The sequence below is a fragment of the Aulonocara sp. 'chitande type north' Nkhata Bay genome, linkage group LG3, assembly GCF_057382095.1.
Source record: "Aulonocara sp. 'chitande type north' Nkhata Bay isolate Kocher_YH1m ecotype deep benthic linkage group LG3, A_spYH_male_GT1.1, whole genome shotgun sequence".
NCBI lineage: Eukaryota > Metazoa > Chordata > Actinopteri > Cichliformes > Cichlidae > Aulonocara > Aulonocara sp. 'chitande type north' Nkhata Bay.
Window position 1 is genome coordinate 52,465,940 of NC_141346.1, and position 23,663 is coordinate 52,489,602.

Consider the following 23,663-nt stretch of genomic DNA (forward strand, 5'->3'; position numbering starts at 1 on the left):
ATCGACTGATTTATTGCTGCTTAACTTATTCCCTGTGTAATCCTTTTTAGATCTAAAGGCATTTAACATGCATAGCCAGAAAACAATTGGACCTTTGATGTCCCTGGACTACAAAAACAACATTTTGGTGACATACCGCACCCACGGTCCTCCTCTACGATCCGTCAGTGTCCCAGCCATTGAGCTGCATTATATTGCCAATGAGCTCGACGAGGTGCCTGGAGGCAGGGACACGGTCATAGTGCTTGGTATCTGGGCACACTTTGGCACTTTCCCTATTGAGTTCTTTATCCGCCGGCTGCAGACCATCCGCAGAGCGATGGTCCGGCTGCTGTCCAGGGCTCCAGACACACTGATTGTCATTCGGACTGGAAACCCCAAAAGTTTGAAGACCTTCCTTCATGCATCTACTAACAGTGATTGGTACTCATTACAGCAGGACAAGGTGCTCAGGGATATGTTCAAAGAACTGAATGTCCATCTAGTGGATGCCTGGGAGATGGTTGTGGCCCACCATCTGCCACATGAGCTCCACCCACAACCTTCAATTATCAAGAACATGATTAATGTTCTTTTGTCCTACATATGTCCTCAAAAGGGCGGATAGATGTGTTTATTTTGGCAGTCCATGCACAATTTTAAACTAAACTATAAAAAATCCAAAAGTAACTTTTCAAAAATTGCAAAAACTAATCTTCAGTCTAGGCCTCAATGATATGAGTGTTTTTCAAGCTGAAATTTTCAAGGCCAATTTTAGCCTTCACGAAGGTATTTTAAAAAAAAAGATCCTAATGACTCATCTGAAGTATCATCTTGATCAATATGGAATAATGTCCTTGCCTAGTTTCTTAACCCCTACAATCCTGCCTGGGAGCTTTTGCAATCAGAATCATGATCTAAGAGCACTATGGTGCCAAGCATATTCACTTTTCTAAAACAAGCTCAATAAACTCTCAATAGACTTCTCTTGTTCATGTCATTTTTGTATCTGTTTATTTTGATTAGAATAAGACTTAAAATTTTGTACTATCTGAGGTAGTGATGCCTTTGTATTCGCCACAAATATGGACAATATCTGGTAGAATGTGCTCCAGATCTTTAACCGATATATTTTTGAGGCAGAAGGAAATTCGACCACATCACTCTGGTTTTAGCTTGTCTACATCGGCTTCCAATTGAATTTAGGATTCGTTTTAAAGTCCTTTTATTGGTTTTTAAATCTCTAAAGGGTCTGGCACCTGTTTATTTGTCTGATTTGTTGAAGCCCCATGTCCCCATGCGTACGCTTTCGTCAGCTGAGAAACTGTGGCTTTCTGTCCCTAAGTCACAGATGAAACTTAGAGGAGACTGAGCATTCTCTGTAGCAGCTCCGATGCTTTGGAATAGCCTTCCTCTCCATATTAGACAAGCTACATTAGTGCCAGTTTTTAAGTCCAGATTAAAAACCTATTTTTATTCTTACTCTGTGGGTACCTGACATTTTTATGAATGTTATTGCTATGTCTGGTTTCTGCTATTTTATTACTATAAATATTTGTATTGTACAGCACTTTGGTCTACCAGGTGTGTTTTTAAAGTACTATGTAAATAAACGATAATGATGATGATAATGGTGATGAGTGGCGCCCAGGTTAGTCTGTCCTCTGGTTATCATTCCCAGACTAATGGCCAGACGGAGTGGCTTAACCAAGTGCTGGAAACCACCCTGCCTGGCGTCCATTAAATAAAACACCTGGAGTACACACCATTCCTAGGTCAAGTACACTCATAATAATCACATTTAATCAGCCACTGGGATGTTGCAAACAGAGGCTCGTCTGAGCTGCCAGCCCCCTCTGTTTCTGGCAACTGTCTTCCTTCAAGTCTTCCGGATGGAAGAGGAGTAAACAGTTGGTTGGAGGGGTCATGCAGCTTAGCCATGATGCTAGTGTCTTTATGAATGCAGCGTGAGGTGTAAATATCCTGTAGACTGGGTAGAGAGCTGCCAATACTAGCAGCAGCCAGTAAGTTAAACTTTAACAGTATCCATATTGATTAATTGATTATTTGATTGATAATACTTTATTTATCCCAAGGGAAATTGGTTTAATTGTTTATTAATGAATTATGGGTTTTCAGCCAAAGAGTTTGCTCTTTAATTACAACTTACATAATTTCTATTCATATTAACAGAACCTTCTAGTGGCCATAGTTACTGTATAACACAGGAACAAGTCAGTTATCATGATAAAGTTTCAAAGAAATAATTAACATTTGACACAGGAAACCATGTTTTGACAACCTATACACACCTCTACACACATTTCTTGTCTATTTTACACTATTTTTTTTTCATTATCTGAGTTTATTTAGCAAGTCTTTTGAGCATGGAAATGAACTGGATCTTTTTTAACAAGATGTTTTTATGTCGCTGCTTTTTTAACCTTGAGAAACTGAAGAAAATATCATTTGTATGTCATGTGGGTAAAAGTGTAGTATCGGTGGCTTTTCCTGGTAGCGTTTTTGTTGTCGTTTGAGAAAAACACCCTCCTCTTTTTATTGAAAGACCCCCCTTCCTGGGTCTCACATAATTCCAGACATTGCAAAGCTTCAGTCGTGTGTGCAGTGATTAACTTCAACTTGATAACAGCTTTGTCTCTTAAGACAGTCTCTGCAGCCTGTGTATGTGCTGACATATTTTTTATATTTTAACCTAGCTTTAATTAAGACTTAATTTAATTAATTCATTAATTCTGAATGTATGGCATTTTCTTGTTTAAAAAAGCATTTAATTTGATTCAGTGGGTCTCAGACTGTGGAGGTCGTTCCAGAAAAAATCATGCTGCAGCGCTCCAACATCCAGTTCCATAACATTCTGGTTCACTGGTACAGCTGGATCAGACTCATGTTTACTCCTGGTAAAAGTAGTGAATGGTGCGAAGGATTTCAATAAGGGGATCACCTGAAATGACTTTCAGCTTCTCATCCATCTTCTGCCTAATCAAACACGTGGATGTGTTTGACTCTGGAATGTATTTCTATGGATTTTATGCAGATGTCCAGGTTTTGCTTTGTTTTGAGTGATACACTTAAATATTAAAGGTACGGCATCAATGATATAGTGCGACTAGCTCTTTAACGCGTTTGCACCGTCCAGCCGCACAGACGGTGTCACGATCCTGGGTTTTAGTTCATTTTGATGTTTATAGTATGTTTAAGCTCATTAGGTCTCCTATGTTCATTTGCTTAATAGTTCCCCCTTGTGTTTCCAACCCATGTTAAGTCTCCCCTGCTCTTCATGTGTTTCATGTCTGTGTCTTATGTTGTCAAGTTCTGGTTGTCATGTCTGCGTCTCATTATGTTTCCTATTTTATTTTGAAGAGATCTTGTGTTTTTATATTATGGTTTATGTTTTGAGACCTTTGTTGTACTGTTTCTTGTTTCCCTAGGTCTGTTATGGTTATCATAGGTTTAGTTCTTTGGCTTTGTCATATGGCTTCCCTGTGTTCCATGTTATGTCCACTGTGACGTTTTTGTACCATGTTTCAGGTTCCTATGTTCTGTCTCCCCAGTTGCTGTTAAGTTTGAATGTTTAGAATTCAGTCAGTGTGTTTCCTGTTTTACTTTGAAGGTCCATGTCTCATGTGAGTGTTTCCTGTTTTGCTTCCCTTGTCTCGTCCAGCCCGATTACTCCCAGCTGTGCTCTCCTTCTGTCTCTCATTCCCTCGTTATCCCTCTGTGTATTTAAGCCCTGTGTTTCTCTTTGTCAGTGTCAGTGTTTGTTAGTCTTCCCAGTTTAGATTTTTGTAGAGTTTTTGTGTTCAGCAATAAAAGCTGCCCTTTTGAGTTCAATCCTGTCTCCAGTGAGTTTGCGTTTGGGTCCAATCCCTGCCTGCCACACAGCTGAAACATGACAGACGGGGAGATACTCGCTAACGGAGATTTGCCGCGTTAATGCAGTTATGGCGTCAACTTTATTCTACCGAGATTAATGCTGACAGCACTAATGAAAAGGACTAATAAATAATGAAGCCACAACATGAATCTTTCTAATACGGTTATGTGGTCTGGGTGTGATTTAAAACGAGTGTTTTCATCAGAATATATATCTCTTAATTTCACCGGATACTTTGAGATTTAAGTTTTTAAATTGTCTCTATTGTATCCTGACACATTTGTTTATATGAAAAATACAAAAGATGCAGCTTTTTTTTTCTGTCCATGTTCTTATAAACATTTCAGCCAGCACCTGGTGAGGGATTTTAATTCAATTCGATTTAATTCAAATTTATTTATATAGCGCCAAATCACAAAAAAAGTCGCTTCTAGGCAAGATAGACCCTGAAATAATACATACAAAGAAAAAAAACAACAATCATTTAACCCCGATGAGCAAACACTTTGGCTGCAGTGGGAAGGAAAAACTCCCTTTTAACGGGAAGAAACCTGCAGCAGAACCAGGCTCAGAGCAGCAATCTGAACTATTTGGATGCAGGAATTACAGTCGAGGATGAGTTGACTAACAAGTGCCTCATCACAAGAAGTGTGGCTGATCAGTAGGCCAGATCTCTGCTAACACATTGTGTGAATAATGAAAGTGACTATCATAATCCTTGATCACTGTTAGCAGTCAGCATAAAAACTGCTTTGTAACACCCCCACCCCTCCCCCTTTAATAAAGAAATTGTGTTTCATTTTCTTTTAAATTGTCTTACAGTTGTTTTTAACCTGACACAAATGAGTGAACGCACACGCGTGCTTAAAACAGCAAGTATCAGTATAGATTTTGCTCATTTGTTGTCAACCTTTTTCTTGCCTAAAAGCTGTGATGTGGTCATGATGTTGTGGTAAAAGCTGCATCTTTTGCTTTATGGTGCTCTTTTCCCCTTTTTTTCCCCTTTTCTTTATGAATCATTTGACAGTTTGTGTGTTGAGCAAAGCTAATGTAAAAACCGCGCATGACTAAAGTCAGAAATGTGCATAGTTAAAATGAAAGCGAAAAAGACTTAAGGTCTGTTTCATGCATCAAAAAGAATAATGCATTACATATTTTGTCATATGCTTCAGAGTTTGAATGTACTGGTTTCCAGGATTTATAATTAGTTATGCCACCACTGGACTTCAAAGGTGGAGGCCTGTAGGTGGAGCAAAAGTTTAGACTTTTTTTAAGACCAGCAGCTGATCCACCTCATCTGCTGTTGTGCTTTTTCTTAATGATGTTCTGTTCTTATTTTTGCATTTTACATGATGAGCAAGGAAGTCATAAAAGCAAGTTGTAAGTCAAAAGTAAGAGTTTGATGTGAGTTTGCAGCAGTGGCAAAGTGAGTGTCTAACAGGAAGAGGCAACCCTGTGTGGTTTGAACACAAATGGAGTGAAGAGAATGAGGCCTGTAAGAGCAAAAGCCAAACCTACAAGGAAGCAGTAAAAACCAGCTGAAAAAACATGTTCTCAAGAATAGCAACAAACAGCTTTATCTGACTTAATCCACTGCCAGCCCTCAGAACTCCATTGTGGACTGTGCTGCTGTTTAAAAGAGGAATGATATGATTTCTTTGTGGCTACCCAGTTAAAGGAACAATCCAAAGTAAATCTGAGCCAGTGTTTTGATAAAAGTGAGAGCATATAATTATTAATCAGACCCTCCCTCTCTAAAGCCTAAGATAAGACATATAAAATTCAAAACAATCAACTTTGAATTATATATTTTTAATTACGTTTTGCTGTTGATCCCTAAAACTAAGTGAAAAGGCTCCATAATTGTGTCATTAAGAATGAATACTTGCAGCTCCATGTTGTAACATCAGTCACAATCAATGCAAATTTTTCACATGCTGCTGTTGTAGCAGTTGTAATATTTATCATTTTTGGAATTGGAGAACTTGAATTGAACAAAATATACAGACTGCCCTGAGGGCCCGATGTCCTGTAGTGGACCCTCTGATCACTGCCTTTCACTGTGGAGCCCTATTGGCATTTTCCATAACAAATCCAAATCCATTAGAACACCTCTGGGACATTATGTTTCAGTCCATCCAACGGCATCAGGACGAACGTTCGACTGTCCAGGAGCTCAGTGATGCCTCAGTGATGGATACAATTGTGTGGGGGTCATACAAACAACCCTGTACCCTTTTCAGTTGTTGCGGTGAAAATTCGGCAAAATGAAGTGGGAGAAAAAATGCCCCATCATTGTATTTATTTGATTTTTTGGGATGTCTTCCATCACACAATGTGGCAGCCTTTCACTCCTAACATATTAACCAGTCCATATCAGTATAGATATCCAACACAATTTTTTTCCTGCACTTTCGCTCTCAAACTATACTGTCTAAAAATAATTTACAGAATCTGTGCTTTGATGAATTATGGCACAGTGGCTTTTGGACTAAAACTCTGGAGACCCTGAGCTAAATCTTGTGTTCGCTGCCACCAGTTCATGAAGCAGTTGAACTGCAGCTCAGAGTGGAACTTTGCCTTTACTCTGCTCTTTGTCAGAAAGCTGTTGTGGTACTTGTTACCCTGGCTTTTTTTAAAGGCCTTATAATATTTGAAAACTAAAAAACTTTTATTTGAAGAAAGAAGAATATGGGGCTGAAGTCTCCTTAGGGTGAAATGTGTGAACACAATTGTCACAGCTGCATAATCTACAGCTGTGAGTATGCACAGAATTTTAAAAAGATCAAATGAATGACACAAGCTTGCTGTTGCATTTTGACAGTTGTAACACTCGGCACTGTCTGCATTAGTCAGATGTATATGTGTTAAAGTCTAACAGGTTTACAGTAACTTTACTCAACATGTATAAGTGTCCGTAAAACTTGTGAACTTGTGAAGTGCTTAAAGCAGCGTGAAACTTTTACAGCCTCATCTGAAACTGAATCACTCTGGTCCACACTGAATGTTCCAGCAGTAACAGATCAAAGGAAAGCTACAGCGGGTGCAGCTGCAGTCCATCTCCCCTGTGACATGCACTCCCCTCACAGTACATTCAGTTATTCCAACAATATATATTAGATTATAGTATCCATCCATTAGGCTTTTCAACAACTCTACACTCATGCATGAAATCCATTTTTATGTGTTCATTCTTAGAAGATCAAATACCTTGTTAACACAACAACTTGTGCTTGATGTTTTATACTTTCAGGTATTTTTCTCGTATTACTGACCACTATTCTCAAATATTGCTAACCTCATAACATCAACCAGGTATTCACTGAGAAAGAAATAGGTGTAAGGTTGACCGTACCTCTTTTTGTGTTTTTATGTATGGAAATTTCATGTGTTTGACACTCAGATATACAGTAAACACACCCAAAACATAACCAAACCTTAAATGGATACCTGAAGATCTGGCTGATGTTAAGAAGTTAAAACTTTATTTATTTATTGACACCTGCATCCAGTTTAGAATGTGTCGTTAACTGTGCATGTCTTTGGGCTGTGAGAGAAACTGGTCCTTATACAGTCTCTACTTTACTCAACTTCATTCACCCACTCATACAAGCACTTTTTTTCTATGCTTAAGTGCTTTCTGTTTAAACATTCATAATCTAATGGATGCATTAGAGGTCAATCTGAGGTTAGTATCTTGTCTAAGGATATTTAGAGCAGCCAGGGATTAAACCACCAACCTTCTGGTTGGTAGATGACCTTTATAGCTGCTGAGCTCCTGGAAGTAGAGATGGAAGAAACGAAAGTACTTGGAGAAAACTCAGTAAGCACAGGAGGTAGAAAGGTCCCACAAAGCTTTGAATATAGAACCTTCCTGTCACTCACAATGGGGTAGCTGTAGCTCATTTGGTAGAGCAGGTCACCTAATAATTACAAGGCTGGCGTTTCAATCCCTGTCTGCTCCAGTCTGCATGACAAATATCTTTGGCAGTTGCTCGCCAATCCATCCCATGGAGTGTGAATGCATGTTAATGCTAGAAAGCACTGAAAAGGGGCATAAAAATAACATAATAGCACATTTAGTGCTCAGCAGAGATGGGCAGTAACGCGTTACTTGTAATGCGTTACTGTAATCCGATTACTTTTTTCAAGTAACAAGTAAAGTAAGGGATTACTATTGCAAAAACAGTAATTAGATTACCGTTACTTTCCCGTAGGAACGCTGCGTTACTGTCATGAATCGCTGTGCGGCAGGCAGGAGTTGGACCCAAAATGCAGGACTCAGACTCAGGGGATGAACTCAAAATCACAGCTTTATTGGCTGGTCACAGAAAAACGAGCATACAAAGTAAACTAAGCTAAACTGGGAAACAATGGACTAAATCTCACAGGGAGATCCACACAGCATGAGGGACAACGCGACACTGACTCAGAGAAACACAGGGTTTAAATACACTGGGAAGTAACGAGGGGAATGAGACACAGAAGGAGGGCACAGCTGGGAGAAATCAGGACTGACGAGACAAGCAAAGCAGGACACATTCACATAAGACACGGACCTTCAAAGTAAAACAGGAAGGATCACACAGAGACGCGAACTTGACAGTGGAGACAGCAACTAAGAAACACAGAGACATAAACCATAAGGCAGAGGACTAAGAACCGAGAGACACAGAGGGGAACTCAAACATGCAGACACAGACTTACACAGAACAGAGCAACATGAAGGGCAAGGGATCGAAACTAGAAACCATAGAATAACTCACACAAGTACAATAATACAAACATCACAAAGAACTAAAAACGCTGGGTCAGGAGACCCAGGACCGTGACAGTTACTGCGTTACTAAAACCGTGATTTTTTTTGCGAGAATGTCTCACGACAGTGACGTAAGCCAGGTAGTGACAACAGCTGTGTGCAGATCAACAATGGATCACATATCGATTGTGGGAGAGAGTATGAGCGTGCAGCGTTTAAAGCGTGGAAGTACTGACCTTATTTTGAGTTTGATTCCATAAAAAGTTACAAAAACATTAGCGTCCATCGTGCGTGGGAAGAAAACTTCTTTTTACAGCGAACAAAACCCCTAAACAAGCACCGAGTGCGCAACGACGTAATGGGAAATTCACAGAGAAGCTCGCGGATTCTTCAACTGACCGCAGCACACCTGCACCAGGGTAAACCTCCGCCTACTCTACTCCTGCTTTACAGGTGAAAATAGAGCAAAAGGACCGCTGAGTCTTTGACTTTATTTATTTTCTGCTGTGTTTTACTTGCATCTATTTGAAAGACTGAGTGTAAACACAAAAAATATTTTATTTTATGTGCTGGAATGTGCAGAAAATAGGTTTAAATGTTAAACTAATTTATTCAAGTCAGAGAATGTTGCATATAATTAAATTTTTGCTTGATGCATAAAGTTAAAAGATTAAAACTGATAAAACAAGTTTAAAAAAAAGAGACTTTTCCATTTGATTACATTTTGTATGATGCAGAAAAAGTAGAATTGGGCTGAAAGATCTATCGCTTTATCACCTCTTCAGGTTGTAAATCGTGTTTTTAAAAAGTAACTAAGTAATTAATTACTTTTGAAAATGAGTAATCAGTAAAGTAACGGGATTACTTTTTTGGGGAAGTAATCAGTAATTAGTTACTGTTTACTTTTTTCAAGTAACTTGACCAACACTGGTGCTCAGAGATAGTAGAAAAACGCTATATAAGAACCAACCCATTTACCACAAGTGCTAAAATCTGAACCACCTTGCCGCTGAGATATGTAACATATATCGGGAGACATTAAATAAGGAGGCTGTAGTCACATCCAGAGTGTGCTTAAAAGAAAAATGGACTCTTACTATTCAATCTTAAACACATTTAATGACATAAATGATAAAAAATGACATGTGTTGGATGGAGTACCAGCAGTGTTAGAAAATGTATGAACGTGATGGCATGATGAACGTGTTGTGAATGCAAAACAAAACCAAAAGCACAAACGTATGCACAATTTGATATATGGGCAACTTCTTCACAATATACACTAGGACTGGGCAATATATCGAGTTTTTAAAAAATATCGATATATTTTTATACAAGACATAAGATGTGACAATATCGTTTATATCGATATAGTCTATGTTGCATTATAATTACACTTATGGAGCCGCTATTTTGCCTCTCTCTCATCTGGGTTTGTCTGCCCCGCCTCTCTCCCTCACTGAACACAACACCCATCGCTACACCTCCAGTTGGCGACAAGATGGACACGGTAGCTAGCGAAGAGGAGATCGTCGGAAAAAGAAAACCAATGGTTCAATTATTTGGAGATGGTTCGGGTTCAAAGTGTCAGATGAGCAGCAGAATAATGTATTCTGTAGAGAATGTCGAAAAAGCGTCCTGACGAAAGTTTCGAGCACTACTAATCTTTTCCACCATTTACAACTGCGCCATGAAGTGCAGTATGAAGAGTGTGTGAAACTGGGTGCTGTATCCCAGACCGAAGTCTTCCCAGGTTCCTGCCGCGAAATAGACCACCTTACAACACTCATATGCTCGTGTTGTGCCATATGATAGAAAAAGTGAGAAGTGGGGGGAAATTTCTAAAGCAGTGGCCTATCATATCGCTAAAGACGTGGTCCCCATCTCAACTGTGGAACAAGAGGGCTTTATACAGCTGCTAAAAACTCTTGACCGAAGATACCGGTTACCTAGCCAGAAATACTTCACCAGAGAGGCACTGCCAAAAATGTATACTGAAGTTAGACAGAGTCTCGCTGCCCAGCTCACCAAAGTGTCTCACTTTGCACTGACCACCGACATGTGGTCCAGCAGGACGTGCGAGCCATACATGAGTGTGACTATACATTTCATGGAAGACTGGGGACTGAAAACTGCCTGTCTCCAGACCAGCTACTTTCCTCAAGACCACACTGGAGAGCATATAGCTGAAACCCTGTCCTCAAAACCTGGAAGCTCAACCCGGCGGGACTGGTTGCTATAACAACTGACAACAGGGCTAATATTGTCAAGGCAGTTCAACTGAACAAGTGGCCGAGGATCCAGTATTTTGGTCACAGGCTTCATCTGGCCATTGGTGAGTGCAATGCTGAATCTGTTGATTTGGAAAAAAAATGCTAATAAATGAAAAGTTTATAGAGTCACTTGCAGAGCTAAACATGCCTATGGACCACAAGACAAATATTTTTATAAGTCATAGCCAGCATATACATCTATCACTTAGAAATTGAAAGTTAGTTGAATAATTAAATAAACTATCGCTATTAAATCCAATAAACGTATTGGAGTGTGTTTGTGCTTGTATTAGATTGAAGATTGTGACACGAAATGAGGACCCCAGCTGAGACAAGACAGGGTTACATTTGTACATACATAGTGAGATTGAAAAGATGTAAAAATATACACGTTCCAATCATTTGCTGGTGATTTTACCACGATAGTTTAACTAGAACCATTTCTAGGCTATACATTACACGACACATTTTGCAAATATTATTAAGTCTTATGCATCACATTCTATACAACTGAGGTGGATGTTAATTTCCCTTTGAGTGATTTGCCTCTTAACATATCAATTAAAGTGATTTTAAAAGTTTGTATTTTGTTTGTCACAGGACATGGTATAGGTGATGCCCGCATTACCCGGGCTATTTCTCTGTGTAAGAAAGTCATCAGCAGCTTCTCCTACAGCTGGAGGAAGAGAAGAGAGCTGGCTGAAGTGCAAATACAGCTGGGTCTTCCAAGTCACCAGCTAATCACAGAGGCAACAACTCGCTGGGGATCAAGGCTTCTCATGATAGAGAGGGTTCTGGAGCAGGAAAGAGCACTTTCTAAAGTCCTCTCTGTCGACATGAAAACCAGACCTCTAGTCCCTACTTGGCAGGACATATAGGTCCTGGAAGCAGTTCAGAAAGCTCTCAAACGCTGTCAGGACTTCACTGATGCACTTTCAGGAGAGAAGTATGTGACCCTGTCATATGTCAGACCTGTGCTACACCTGTTTAACACTATTCTCCTGGCACCTGGAGAGGAGGATAGTGAGCTGTGTAAATCCATCAAGACCCGCAATGTGGATTACCTCAACAATAAATATGCAGATCCGTCTACCAATGATCTGTTGGACATTGCTTCTTTTGTGGATCCACGGTTCAGGGCGAAATACATCCGAAGTGAGAAAATTAATGCACTAAAACATAAACTCATCTTGGAGACAGAGTGTCTGCTCAGCTATCAGGGTACGTGTTTGTCTGAGCTGCCTGATCCAGCCATGCCTGCCTGCAGACCGTGAAGAAGCAGCAGTAGGACACACAGCTAAAAAAAAGAGAGATCACTGGCAAGCTTCTTCCAGCACAGCACAGCCACCAACACTGGTTTCACAAAGAGGGAGGCAATTGAAAATGAATTTTCTAGCTACCTGTTGTCAGTTTGTGTAGAGAGTGGTGCTGACCCTCTCAAATGGTGGCAGGAACATGAAGTTGCCTATCCAGCACTGAGCCTCTTGGCCAAGAAATACCTTTGTGTGCCAGCTACCAGCTCCCCTTCTGAAAGGATTTTTAGTTGCAGTGGAAACATTGTAACCTGCCACAGGGCATCCTTGAAGCCTGATACTGTTGACAGATTAGGTTTCCTGGCACAAAATCTGTAAGCTGTACAGTAGTTGGCCTTGCCAATTGTTTGTGTTCTTTCTATATTTTTATTGTGATTGGAGATTTGCACAAAGACTCACTGACCAAAGAATGGATTTTTGTTAATTTCGTTCAATCTGTTTACATGTTTTGTGTTTTTTTGCACAAAGTACCAGTTGATTGTTCAGGAATACACACAAAGAAGCACTTTAGAAAACTTTACTTCAGTGTAAGCACTTTTTAAAGAGCAAGTTGCCTTTGTTATTTTTCTATCTGCATCTTTTTAGTTTACATTTTACATTTAGTTTACAATTTTTAGCTTTTTGTTATGCATGAAAAGAAAAATTGAGCATTATTATTTAATAAATGCTGACAATTTATTTTTGACTATTTTTTCATGTACATCAGTTGGATGTTAATAAAAGTGCCTGTGTGACATCTGGGACAAGTACCTTTGACCAAGAACTCTCTTTTTGTTCTTACTTTATGGAATTAAAAAAATATCGAGATATATATCTTATATCGCCATCCAGCTAAAAAATATCGAGATATGAATTTTGGTCGCCCAGTCCTAATATACACGATGAACATTACAAAGTAGTCATGGATAACTTGATGAACATTGAAAGAAACATCCATCTTCATTCTACGAGGGTCAATTTGTTTTTCCTTATATCAGATGCAGACTTAAAGGATGCATCTGATGACATTTTATGGGAAGTTTTGTGGAAGTCAGCAGCAGTGAGTGAAATGCACATTACATAACTGTTGTTACTTGAAATGGCTGTAATCATGATGATGCAAGGCAAACAATTGTTTCACTTTTTATGCTCAGCAGAGAACATAAATTTGAATAGTTATCTACTTAAACCAGAATGTTGCGACATTTCAGCAGCAGTCCGATGGATAAACCAGCTTTTGCCACAGTTGGCGGAAGCTGGCTGTGTGGTGTGAGAAGGAGGACCCAAGTGCTGACACGCGAAAAACAAAACACATCTAAATCTTATCAGAAGGCGCGCCGTTTATTTAAGGCTGGTTAACAGTACAAAACAAAAGGGCAAAACCTGTTTGCCATTTGTTTGAAAGTTGTGTTTTGATCGTGTCCTGTGGATTTTTGAAATTTGGCCATCAATTTCTGGAGCAAAGACTACTCAAATTGTTGGAACTTTTGGTACAACCCTGTCTGGATTACGACTTTGATACAGGATATTGGACTGGACTAACGGAGTTAACGAGGTAATTGCAGGCTAGCCAACACGTTACCAGGCTAACAGCTGACTGAGGAATCAGCTGACTGAACCTGCTACCAGGGTAACCAGATAAAATGGGGCCGAAGAGGACACCGACAGCTGAGGAAGTCGAGGACATTAAAAAGTCCCTTGACTTCATAATGGACGAAATTTCTACTATCAGGTTGCAGCAGAAAAATATCATTGAAATTGTGGAGGAGGTAAAGCTCCTCCGCATCCAAAATGCCGAAAAAGATAAAAAGATTGCATACCTGGAAAGTAAGGTCGCTGATCTGGAACAATACTCCAGGATAAACGACGTCATCATCACTGGGCTCCATATTAAACCCCGGTCATACGCTCAGGCGGTGACCGCTGACAGCAATGAGGAACCTGGAGAGCTTGACATTAGCTCCACGGAACAACAGGTGGCTGCTTTCCTGCGGTCCAATTTATGCCCATCCACAGGATGTCAGCAGATGACTTACAAAGCTTTAAAAAAAAAAAAAAAGTAGTATTTATTTATTGTCATTGTCAAGAACAATGAAATTGCGTTTGGGGCTTCCATACAACCCAAAAAAAGAAGAAAATAATAAATACCCCTTAAAACCCAAGTGTACATATTTAACCCAGTGTGACTCCAATGCAATAAGACAATCCTTAGCAATAATGTTCGTAGAAATTCAGACAAAGACCTGAGAAACATGACAAAATACAACAATGCAACCCATTCAATATTATTGTACTGTGAGATATGATATCAGATATGATAGTTATCTATTTAAGAAGGGGGGGGGGGGGGGGCAGGAGGGGGAAGAGAATAAAGATATGATGCACCAATGCAGACCAGTTCATTGCTATTAAGAAGTTGGATATGGTTATTGTCCGTGAGAGGGGGGCAGAGAGTTCAGGAGCCTCACAGCCTGTGGATACAGGCTGTTGGCCAGTCTGGATGTTCTGGCCTGTATAGACCTGTACCTTCTCCCTGAGGGCAGCAGATGGAAAAGGTGGCGCGCAGGGTGATGTTGGTCCCGCAGGATACTGTGCACCCTCCTCAGACAGCGAGTGGGGAAGATATTACTGATCTCTGGCAGACTTGTTCCAATAATTCTGCCAGCTTCTTTCACCACCCGCTGGAGTGCTTGCTGGTCGGCCTTGGTGCAGCTGGGGAACCACACTAGAAATCCATGCGTCAGGACGCTGCTGATGGCACAGTTGTAGAAGTTCAACATCAAAAAGTCAGAGCTCTTTTGAGCCAACCATCCCTTTAACGTTAACTAGTAATGACTTCATGAACTTCTTCACAAATAAAATTTTTATCATTAGAGAAAAAATTACCAATAATCATCCCACAGATGTAATATTATCTACAGCTACTCTTAGTACCATTGATATTAAGTTAGACTCTTTTTCTCCAATTGATCTTTCTGAGTTAACTTCAATAATTACTTCCTCCAAACCATCAACGTGTCTTTTAGACCCCATTCCTACAAAACTGCTCAAAGAAGTCCTGCCATTAATTAATTCTTCGATCTTAAATATGATCAACCTATCTCTAATAATCGGCTATGTACCACAGGCCTTCAAGCTGGCTGTAGTTAAACCTTTACTCAAAAAGCCATCTCTAGACCCAGCAGTCTTAGCTAATTATAGGCCAATCTCCAACCTTCCTTTCATATCAAAAATCCTTGAAAGAGTAGTTGTCAAACAGCTAACAGATCATCTGCAGAGGAATGGTTTATTTGAAGAGTTTCAGTCAGGTTTCAGAGCTCAGCACAGCACAGAAACAGCTTTAGTGAAGGTTACAAATGATCTTCTTATGGCCTCTGACAGTGGACTCATCTCTGTGCTTGTCCTGCTAGACCTCAGTGCAGCGTTCGATACTGTTGATCATAATATCCTATTAGAGCGATTAGAACATGCTGTAGGTATTACAAGTACTGCGCTGCAGTGGTTTGTATCATATCTATCTAATAGACTCCAATTCGTGCATGTAAATGGAGAGTCCTCTTCACACACTGAGGTTAATTATGGAGTTCCACAGGGTTCAGTGCTAGGACCAATTCTGTTTACATTATACATGCTTCCCTTAGGCAGTATCATTAGAAGACATAGCATACATTTTCACTGCTATGCAGATGACACCCAGCTCTATCTGTCCATGAAGCCAGATAACACACACCAATTAGTTAAACTGCAGGAATGTCTTAAAGACATAAAGACCTGGATGGCCGCTAACTTTCTGCTTCTTAATTCAGATAAAACTGAGGTTATTGTACTCGGCCCTGAAAATCTTAGAAATATGGTATCTAATCAGATTCTTACTCTGGATGGCATTACCTTGGCCTCCAGTAACGCGGTGAGGAACCTTGGAGTCATTTTTGACCAGGACATGTCCTTCAACGCACATATTAAACAAATATGTAAGACTGCTTTCTTCCATTTGCGCAACATCTCTAAAATTAGAAATATCCTGTCTCAGAGTGACGCTGAAAAACTAGTTCATGCATTTATTACTTCCAGGCTGGACTACTGTAATTCATTATTATCAGGATGTCCAAAAAACTCACTGAAAAGCCTTCAGCTAATCCAAAATGCTGCAGCAAGAGTCCTGACAGGGACTAGAAAGAGAGAGCATATTTCTCCTGTTTTGGCTTCCCTTCATTGGCTTCCTGTTAAATCCAGAATTGAATTCAAAATCCTGCTCCTCACATACAAGGTCTTAAATAATCAGGCCCCATCTTATCTTAATGACCTTGTAGTACCATATCACCCTATTAGAGCGCTCCGCTCTCGCTCTGCAGGCCTACTTGTTGTTCCTAGAGTATTTAAAAGTAGAATGGGAGGCAGAGCCTTCAGTTTTCAGGCCCCTCTTCTGTGGAACCAGCTTCCAGTTTGGATTCGGGAGACAGACACTATCTCTACTTTTAAGATTAGGCTTAAAACTTTCCTTTTTTCTAAAGCATATAGTTAGGGCTGGACCAGGTGACCCTGAATCCTCCCTTTGTTATGCTGCAATAGATGTAGGCTGCCGGGGGATTCCCATGATGCATTGAGTTTTTCCTTTCCAGTCACCTTTCTCACTCACTATGTATTAATAGACCTCTCTGCATTGAATCATATCTGTTATTAACCTCTGTCTCTCTTCCACAGCATGTCTTTATCCTGTCTTCCTTCTCTCACCCCAACCGGTCGCAGCAGATGGCCGCCCCTCCCTGAGCCTGGTTCTGCCGGAGGTTTCTTCCTGTTAAAAGGGAGTTTTTCCTTCCCACTGTCGCCAAAGTGCTTGCTCATAGGGGGTCATATGATTGTTGGGTTTTTCTCTGTATCTATGAAGCGCCTTGAGGCGACTTTTGTTGTGATTTGGCGCTATATAAATAAAATTGAATTGAATTGAATAGATCTGGGAATGTGTGCGCTCCGCAGTCTCCTCAGGTAGTAGAGGCGCTGTTGGGCCTTCCGTGCAACTGAGGTGATATGGTTGCCCCAGGACAGGTCCTCGGTCACAGTTACCCCCAAGAATTTAAAACTGCTCACCCTCTCCACCGCCTCACTGCCGATGAAGAGAGGCAGATGGTTGTTATGACCCCTCTTCCGGAAATCTACAATGATCTCCTTGGTCTTTTTGGTGTTTAAGACCAAGTTATTGTCGTGGCACCATGACTCTAGTTGTTGCACCTCTGTCCTATAGTTTGTCTCATCATTGTTGGATATAAGTCCGAGCACTGTAGTGTCATCTGCAAACTTAACAATGAGATTGGACGCGCAGGAGGAAATACAGTCATGGGTGAAGAGAGTGTATAGCAGAGGGCTCAGAACACACCCCTGAGGGGCACCGGTGTTGACCACAAGGGTGGAGGAGGTGTTCTTACCCACTCTGACACTCTGTCTACGGTTAGTGAGGAAGTCCACAATCCAGTTGCACAGAGAGGAGTTAAGTCCCAGTTGGTGGAGTTTGGGACGGAGTTTGTATGGCCGGATGGTATTAAAAGCCGAGCTGTAGTCTACAAAGAGGAGCTGTTGCTTATTGTATGTTTTTTGTTGGTCACGTCATCCTGAGTTAATTTTCGTGACTGCTTTGCAGACGTTTACGATGATCAGCGGTTTCATAACTGGAAAGTGGTTCTATTAATGCAAAAACAGGAAGGTCTACATTTGTTTCTAATAAGTATTGTGGGTGTGCTGTCAGTACAAGTTGACCAGACAGTGGAGCCTGTATTTTGTACGGAGCTCCACTGTTAAAAGTGTTTTTTTGTGGCTTTTTTGCTTCTGTGTGCTAGACGGACACATACCCAGTCAAATCCTTGTTTTAAATCAAGCTTATGCTTTTGGTTACACTTTACTGTCTTACTATCACTAACTCACATCGTGCAGCAAGGTGACAAACAGACAAAAGCATGTATTCCTTAAAAGGCTGCACATTTCAAGCTATGACGCCACCACATCAGCTGAAGTTTCCATGCTAACACGCATTTGAATCTACTAAGCCTTGTGGACATTATTCTCATAGTTATCATTGACCAGGTTAGATTTCTGCTGGTTTTCGTGAACATGTCATCAACTTGAATGGCACGTGCATTCATACCAGTGTTCATTTCATGGAGCTAATAACTTCTATAAATAACAGAGGCAACACTGCACAAGTAGCTGTTCTAAATTACTAAGGAAAATACAGACTCGCAGGCTGTCTGGTGCTAAAGATAAATTGCAACCCGATCAAGCATATATAATATAGTACAATTATGAGATCAGCATTTTGCTTCATGCCATGTTAGTAGTTACAAAATCACGACAGAACCTCACTAAACAGTGTTTATATCAGGTGAAGACAAAATGTATAAAAAATATGTAGAGTGAAATATCTTTTGTAGACATGTAAGCTTCAGCAAAAAAAACTATCTAAATTATATAAAATCTGTCATACAATAATGATAATGATATTCTGCTTTTTGTTTTCAGTTGTCAGTTTTCACCATTTGCTAAAAAAGCATTTCCACTGAGCAGCCGCCCATATGAAAGAACAGCCCGCCTCTGTACATAGAGACAACTTTTACTGGAGCACAGTTCACTTACAGACATTGTAGTGGTGGTATGCACAATGATGAACTTCACCTTGATGCTACTTTTGCCCTGTATCTTTAGTAAGTACACTTTTTTCTCAGTAAAGTTTCAACCCTTCATTCTGTACGATAATCGAGCCAAAAAGAATCGTGTAGACACTTCATGGATGGTGTAATTCAATGTTTGGTTCCTGTTGAATTTTAAATTTAGGATGCCTTGTTTGTTTTAGGTTGGATCTCGTCCTCAGTCGCACAGTTTTACACTGTGGAGGTTCAGCCTGGTGAAGAAGTCACAGTGAAGTGCTCCAATTTCAGCAGATTTCACTCCCGCATATTTTGGTTTAAAATGACCAGCAGTCCCAACATCAGTTCCATCTCGTCTATGTTAACTTCTGAAAAGGTTTTTTCCTGTAATGGAAAAAAATTTTGCACGTCATCCAACACGTCTGTGGTATTTCTCAAGATCAAACAAGTAAATTCATCTGACTCTGGGCTGTATTTCTGTGGAGAGAAACTCAATGACAAGCCAGTAATTGTAACCGGAACATATTTAAAGGTTCAAGGTAAATAACACTGTTTCCGTCTTTTTATATATGTGTTTAGTTAAAATAGGTAGTATAGTATAATTTTCTATTTTCTATTTTTTAGAATTATCTGATGGATTAACAAATCCGTTAAGTATCATCCTGAGCGGGCTAACTGTTTTCCTTCTGCTGGTCATCATTGTTCTGGTTATCAAAATCAGGAAATTTCCTACAGGTATCCATATGATTTAATTTAAATAGCAGATACAAAGGTACTGACCTCAGAACTTAAGGATGTATTGTTTCTTTCAGCTCAAGATGATGAAAAAAATCCACAACACAGTGAGGTAATTTATTTTCATATCAAATTATAATTTTGGATTAAGATTTGTAAACACATAATAAAGTTATCCAGGCTTAGGATAATATTACCTTTCAAATTAAGTCACATACTGTATATTTATTTTGAAATTACAGTTTTTCTGTCACCAGTTTTTATTCCCATTTGCTCAAAAACTGGTGAAAATTCATTTCAAATTGCGAGCGGTGGACATTTATCTAACTCAAACCCTGCCTCTAACCTTAGATGGCTTTGTCCTGTCCTGGTAAATGTTAACACGTTAACATATAATGCTTTGTTATTAGTGACTTTAATCATTTTCCTTAACAGAATGTGACCTCTGATGCCATGAATTATGCAGCTCTGAGTTTCCATCGAAAAGCAAACTACAGAAGGCCTGTACCACCGAGAGAGCAGGATACGAATGTAGTGTATGCTGCTACACGATAGATTGAGCAAGCAGAGAAACAGTAGTGAAACAGTGAAATATATGTGCTTATTGAGTTTGTGGGGTATCTGCATTTGGTGTGTTTGTTACGTGTGTGTGTGTGTGTGTGTGTGTGTGTGTGTGTGTGTGTGTGTGTGGTGGGGGGATGGGGGGGTTATAAATACTAGTGTAAAGTGTGCGCTGTTATTTTAGCTATTAATATTATCAAATTGTCTCTTACATCCACAGTTTGTATTACAGTTTTATCTGAGTAGATGTGCATAAATATTAATTGAAAATAAGTTTGCGACAGACTGGCGACCTGTCCAGGGTGTACCCTGCCTCTCGCCCTATGACAGCTGGGATAGGCTCCAGCGCCCCCGCGCGACCCTGAAAAGGATAAGCGGAAGCGAATGGATGGATGGATGGAAGTTTTTTCTCCTTCCCAAATTTTGGAGCAGCCTGCTTAAAATGTTGGCCATGTTTAGTATGAACATCCACCACTACAACATTACTACATTATAAATTAAAAACAAATTATTAATCCATTCATGCTGGTTTATCCAAACAAGTTCCAAAGTTGAATGACAGAATAAAAACAAAAGAAAAACAAAAGCTCAAGTCTCAAGAATGAAAAACTTTTTCTGGTACTCAGTAATTCCAGAGGCACAGTTCCACAAACCATGATGACCTCCATTGACATTCTCACAGCACTGATTGTTTTAATTACTCTTTATGAAGGTAAATATTTTTGATGTGATGTGAGAGCTTGCAGAATAAAAAGTGAGAATGTGTAGAAATAATTTGAACTTGTATTTTGTATTATATAGTTACAGTTACAGGAAAAATATGCTGGGCCTTCTTTATCAGGGTGTTGGTGTTGTGGGTCCAGGTGAGATAAGCAGAGATCTGGGTGCCCAGTAACCTGAAGGTGGAGACAGATTACACCCATTCTCCATTTGAGGGGAGTGGACCTCTCTGTGTCTCCTCCAGTCCATGATAGGTTCTTTCGTTTTAAGGATGTTCAGTGTCAGGTTGTTTTCTGAGCACCGGTTGGACAAATTCTCTACCTCGGCCCTGTACGCTGTCTCATCTCCATTGGACATCAGCCCACCACGGTGGTGTCAACAGCATTCTTAAAGATGATGTTGGTTGGATGGATTTGTGTACAGTCCTCCATGGACCGATTTGCTTTGTAAGCAACCTGGTAGGGGTCGAGAGAGAACGGTAGGCAGTCTCTGATTTGCTGGGACACCATCCACTCAAAAATGTCATGACTACAAACGTGAGGGCTATAGGTCTATAGTCGCTAAGGCTGTCTATTCCAGACTTTTTTAGCACTTTGTTTAATGAGGGAATTAACACAGACACAGAAATCCTTTATTCCTCATTAGGAACAGCAGCAAAAACCAGAGTGAACAATCACTCTAGCTAATGGTAATGGTGCTAGCTAACTACCTATCCAACATAAATTTACTGATCATTGTGCTGAGCTTACATTAGCATTTCATTTTCATTTCATTTATTTGTTCATTTTCAGGCACAACAAATACCTATATTGAACATAAAATGCACAAAACAAAAAACAAACATTACTTAGATAGTTGACAGACATTCTGTCCACATTCCAGCAGTGTCTTCTCACTCGGTTTGTCCTATGGTTGGCAGTAAAATGGGACTGTTAATTCATGCCTGAGCCCTCGCTCTGAACCACAGAACAGTAACTCAGCAACATCAGTACATCACACTGTAAACCATGTTTATTATGCTAAAAGGAAACTGTACTAAGTCCATATGAAAACATGCATAATAAATCCCTGAAACCAACAATTAAAGGCTTTGAGAACATAACTAATAGGCATTAACTTGTAATTTTAAAAAATGAAAAGCATGTTGACTACTAAAGCAAACTCTGATTACCACCAGTGGTTTACTGTTTGTTATATTGTTTATTGATTATATTTTGTTATAGTAGACAATAGTATGTGTCCAAGAGTGATCCATTTTCTTCAGTCACAGGATATAAACCAAAAACCAGAGGAGTGCTTCTGATAGGTCCAACTCCAGTGTCGGAGCCTGAGGACTTGAAATACACTGTTAAAGAATATGGTAACACATTTAACCCCTAAAAACCGAGGGGATGAGCTGAGATCCCATTTGCATAACTATTTTTAAATCTCGGTAAAATGGCAACCAAGTAAGCTAGAGCACAAATGTTTTGCATATAAAAGCAGAGACGTTTTATTTGCATATCATGCATTTAACTTGTCCAAGGCAGCAGTTTCCTTCCACTAATGGGTTTGCAGTGTCTCTTTTCCCACTGTATTATATCCACACAGAGAGTGTGTTGCAGTCAAGGCATCTTCATTCTCTTCTCCAACTTCTCTGCTCCCAAACACTGGAACAAAGTCAGGATTAGCTTAAAATAGGTTAGGGATCCAAGTGATTAGATTCTGTGATTATTATTATTTAAATCTGCTTTTCCTTTGATCCTGCTAAATTGCTTTAATAAAATCTTCTGCATTAAAAGTCTAAATTGTGGACGTTCCCTTTTTAACCCTTCGTGAAACAGCAAAAGTCCTCAGTATTAATCCACATTAGTATAAATAGCTTTACTTTTATACATCAGCCTTCTAAAAGTAACAGACCCTCTGGGCTTAGTTTTGTATAGCTGGAAATATGGAGGTGAATAAATAAAGGAGCTTAATAAAGGTTGGACCATATAAAATAATTTTTTTATTCATAGTTGTTTGTTTGTTTTCTTGTTTGTTCCACGTTAACTTTGTCCGTTTGTCTGCATCCACATTTTTCAAGATACCAATACCAGCTTGAGCTGATTTATTTTGTTCAAAATCAGGTAACGGTAAAAGTCCACAATGTGAAAATCAGTGAAAAGTTCATATTACCCACAATTTTTTCTGGATATTCTTCAAAGTTCTCACCCAAATACTAGGCCTTAGGGGACATGAGTACCTAGGTTGGCTTATGCACTTGACCTTGAGTTTCACTGTTAGCATAGCAGGTCAAAGTTAACCTTGGGAAAAAAATGTCATGAAACTTTATCAAGTAATCCGGTCTTTAAGTCTGACGTCATTAGCCATATCTGGACCCAAACTCCGCAGCAGATCCCTAAGTCACACAATCACTGCGGCATCACTGAGAGTTAAAAACTGTCTAAATTCTTGCATCTGTAATAAAATTATCAGTGTGGCTGCTCTACCAGGTGTAACAGCTAAGTTTAACATCCAGGCATCCATGAAAATGGAATTCATGAAATTTAATAGACTTAGAAGTTAGCAGGAAGTTATCTTGCTAGTTTCCATCTAAATATCATATAGCATGTTCTGACTGAGGGATTTCTGAAAAAATTAAGAGGTACAACTCTGTTATCACTTCCGACATAAATGAAGACAGGAAAGTAAACAGCAGTGACGTTTGTAGGGTTACTGACGTTTGGCTAGCTGGCATGTGCTACATGATCACTAGCAAAACAGCTATGTTAGCATAATATAAACAGTGAAGCTGCAGGATGAATGCTAACCTTCTTCCACTCCAAAAGTTAATGT

At 39.7% G+C, this 23,663-nt stretch overlaps 2 protein-coding genes across 2 annotated transcripts in view; both read left to right on the forward strand.

The window, feature by feature from the left end:
* Window positions 1–1,495, forward strand: part of LOC147336160 (NXPE family member 3-like) — a 36,770-nt gene extending 35,275 nt beyond the window's left edge. The window contains exon 7 of the mRNA XM_086287654.1: window positions 51–1,495. Coding sequence (XP_086143780.1) covers window positions 51–607 — 557 coding nt within the window. The 3' untranslated portion in view covers window positions 608–1,495. The remainder of the gene's footprint in view (window positions 1–50) is intronic.
* A 17,349-nt stretch (window positions 1,496–18,844) lies between these two features.
* On the forward strand, window positions 18,845–20,120 carry LOC147336161 (uncharacterized). Its single transcript, XM_086287655.1, has 5 exons — window positions 18,845–18,887; window positions 19,037–19,369; window positions 19,455–19,565; window positions 19,643–19,677; window positions 20,001–20,120. The coding sequence occupies exons 1-5, from the start codon at window positions 18,845–18,847 to the stop codon at window positions 20,118–20,120; spliced, it is 642 nt and encodes a 213-aa protein (XP_086143781.1).
* The last annotated feature ends 3,543 nt before the right edge of the window (window positions 20,121–23,663 follow it).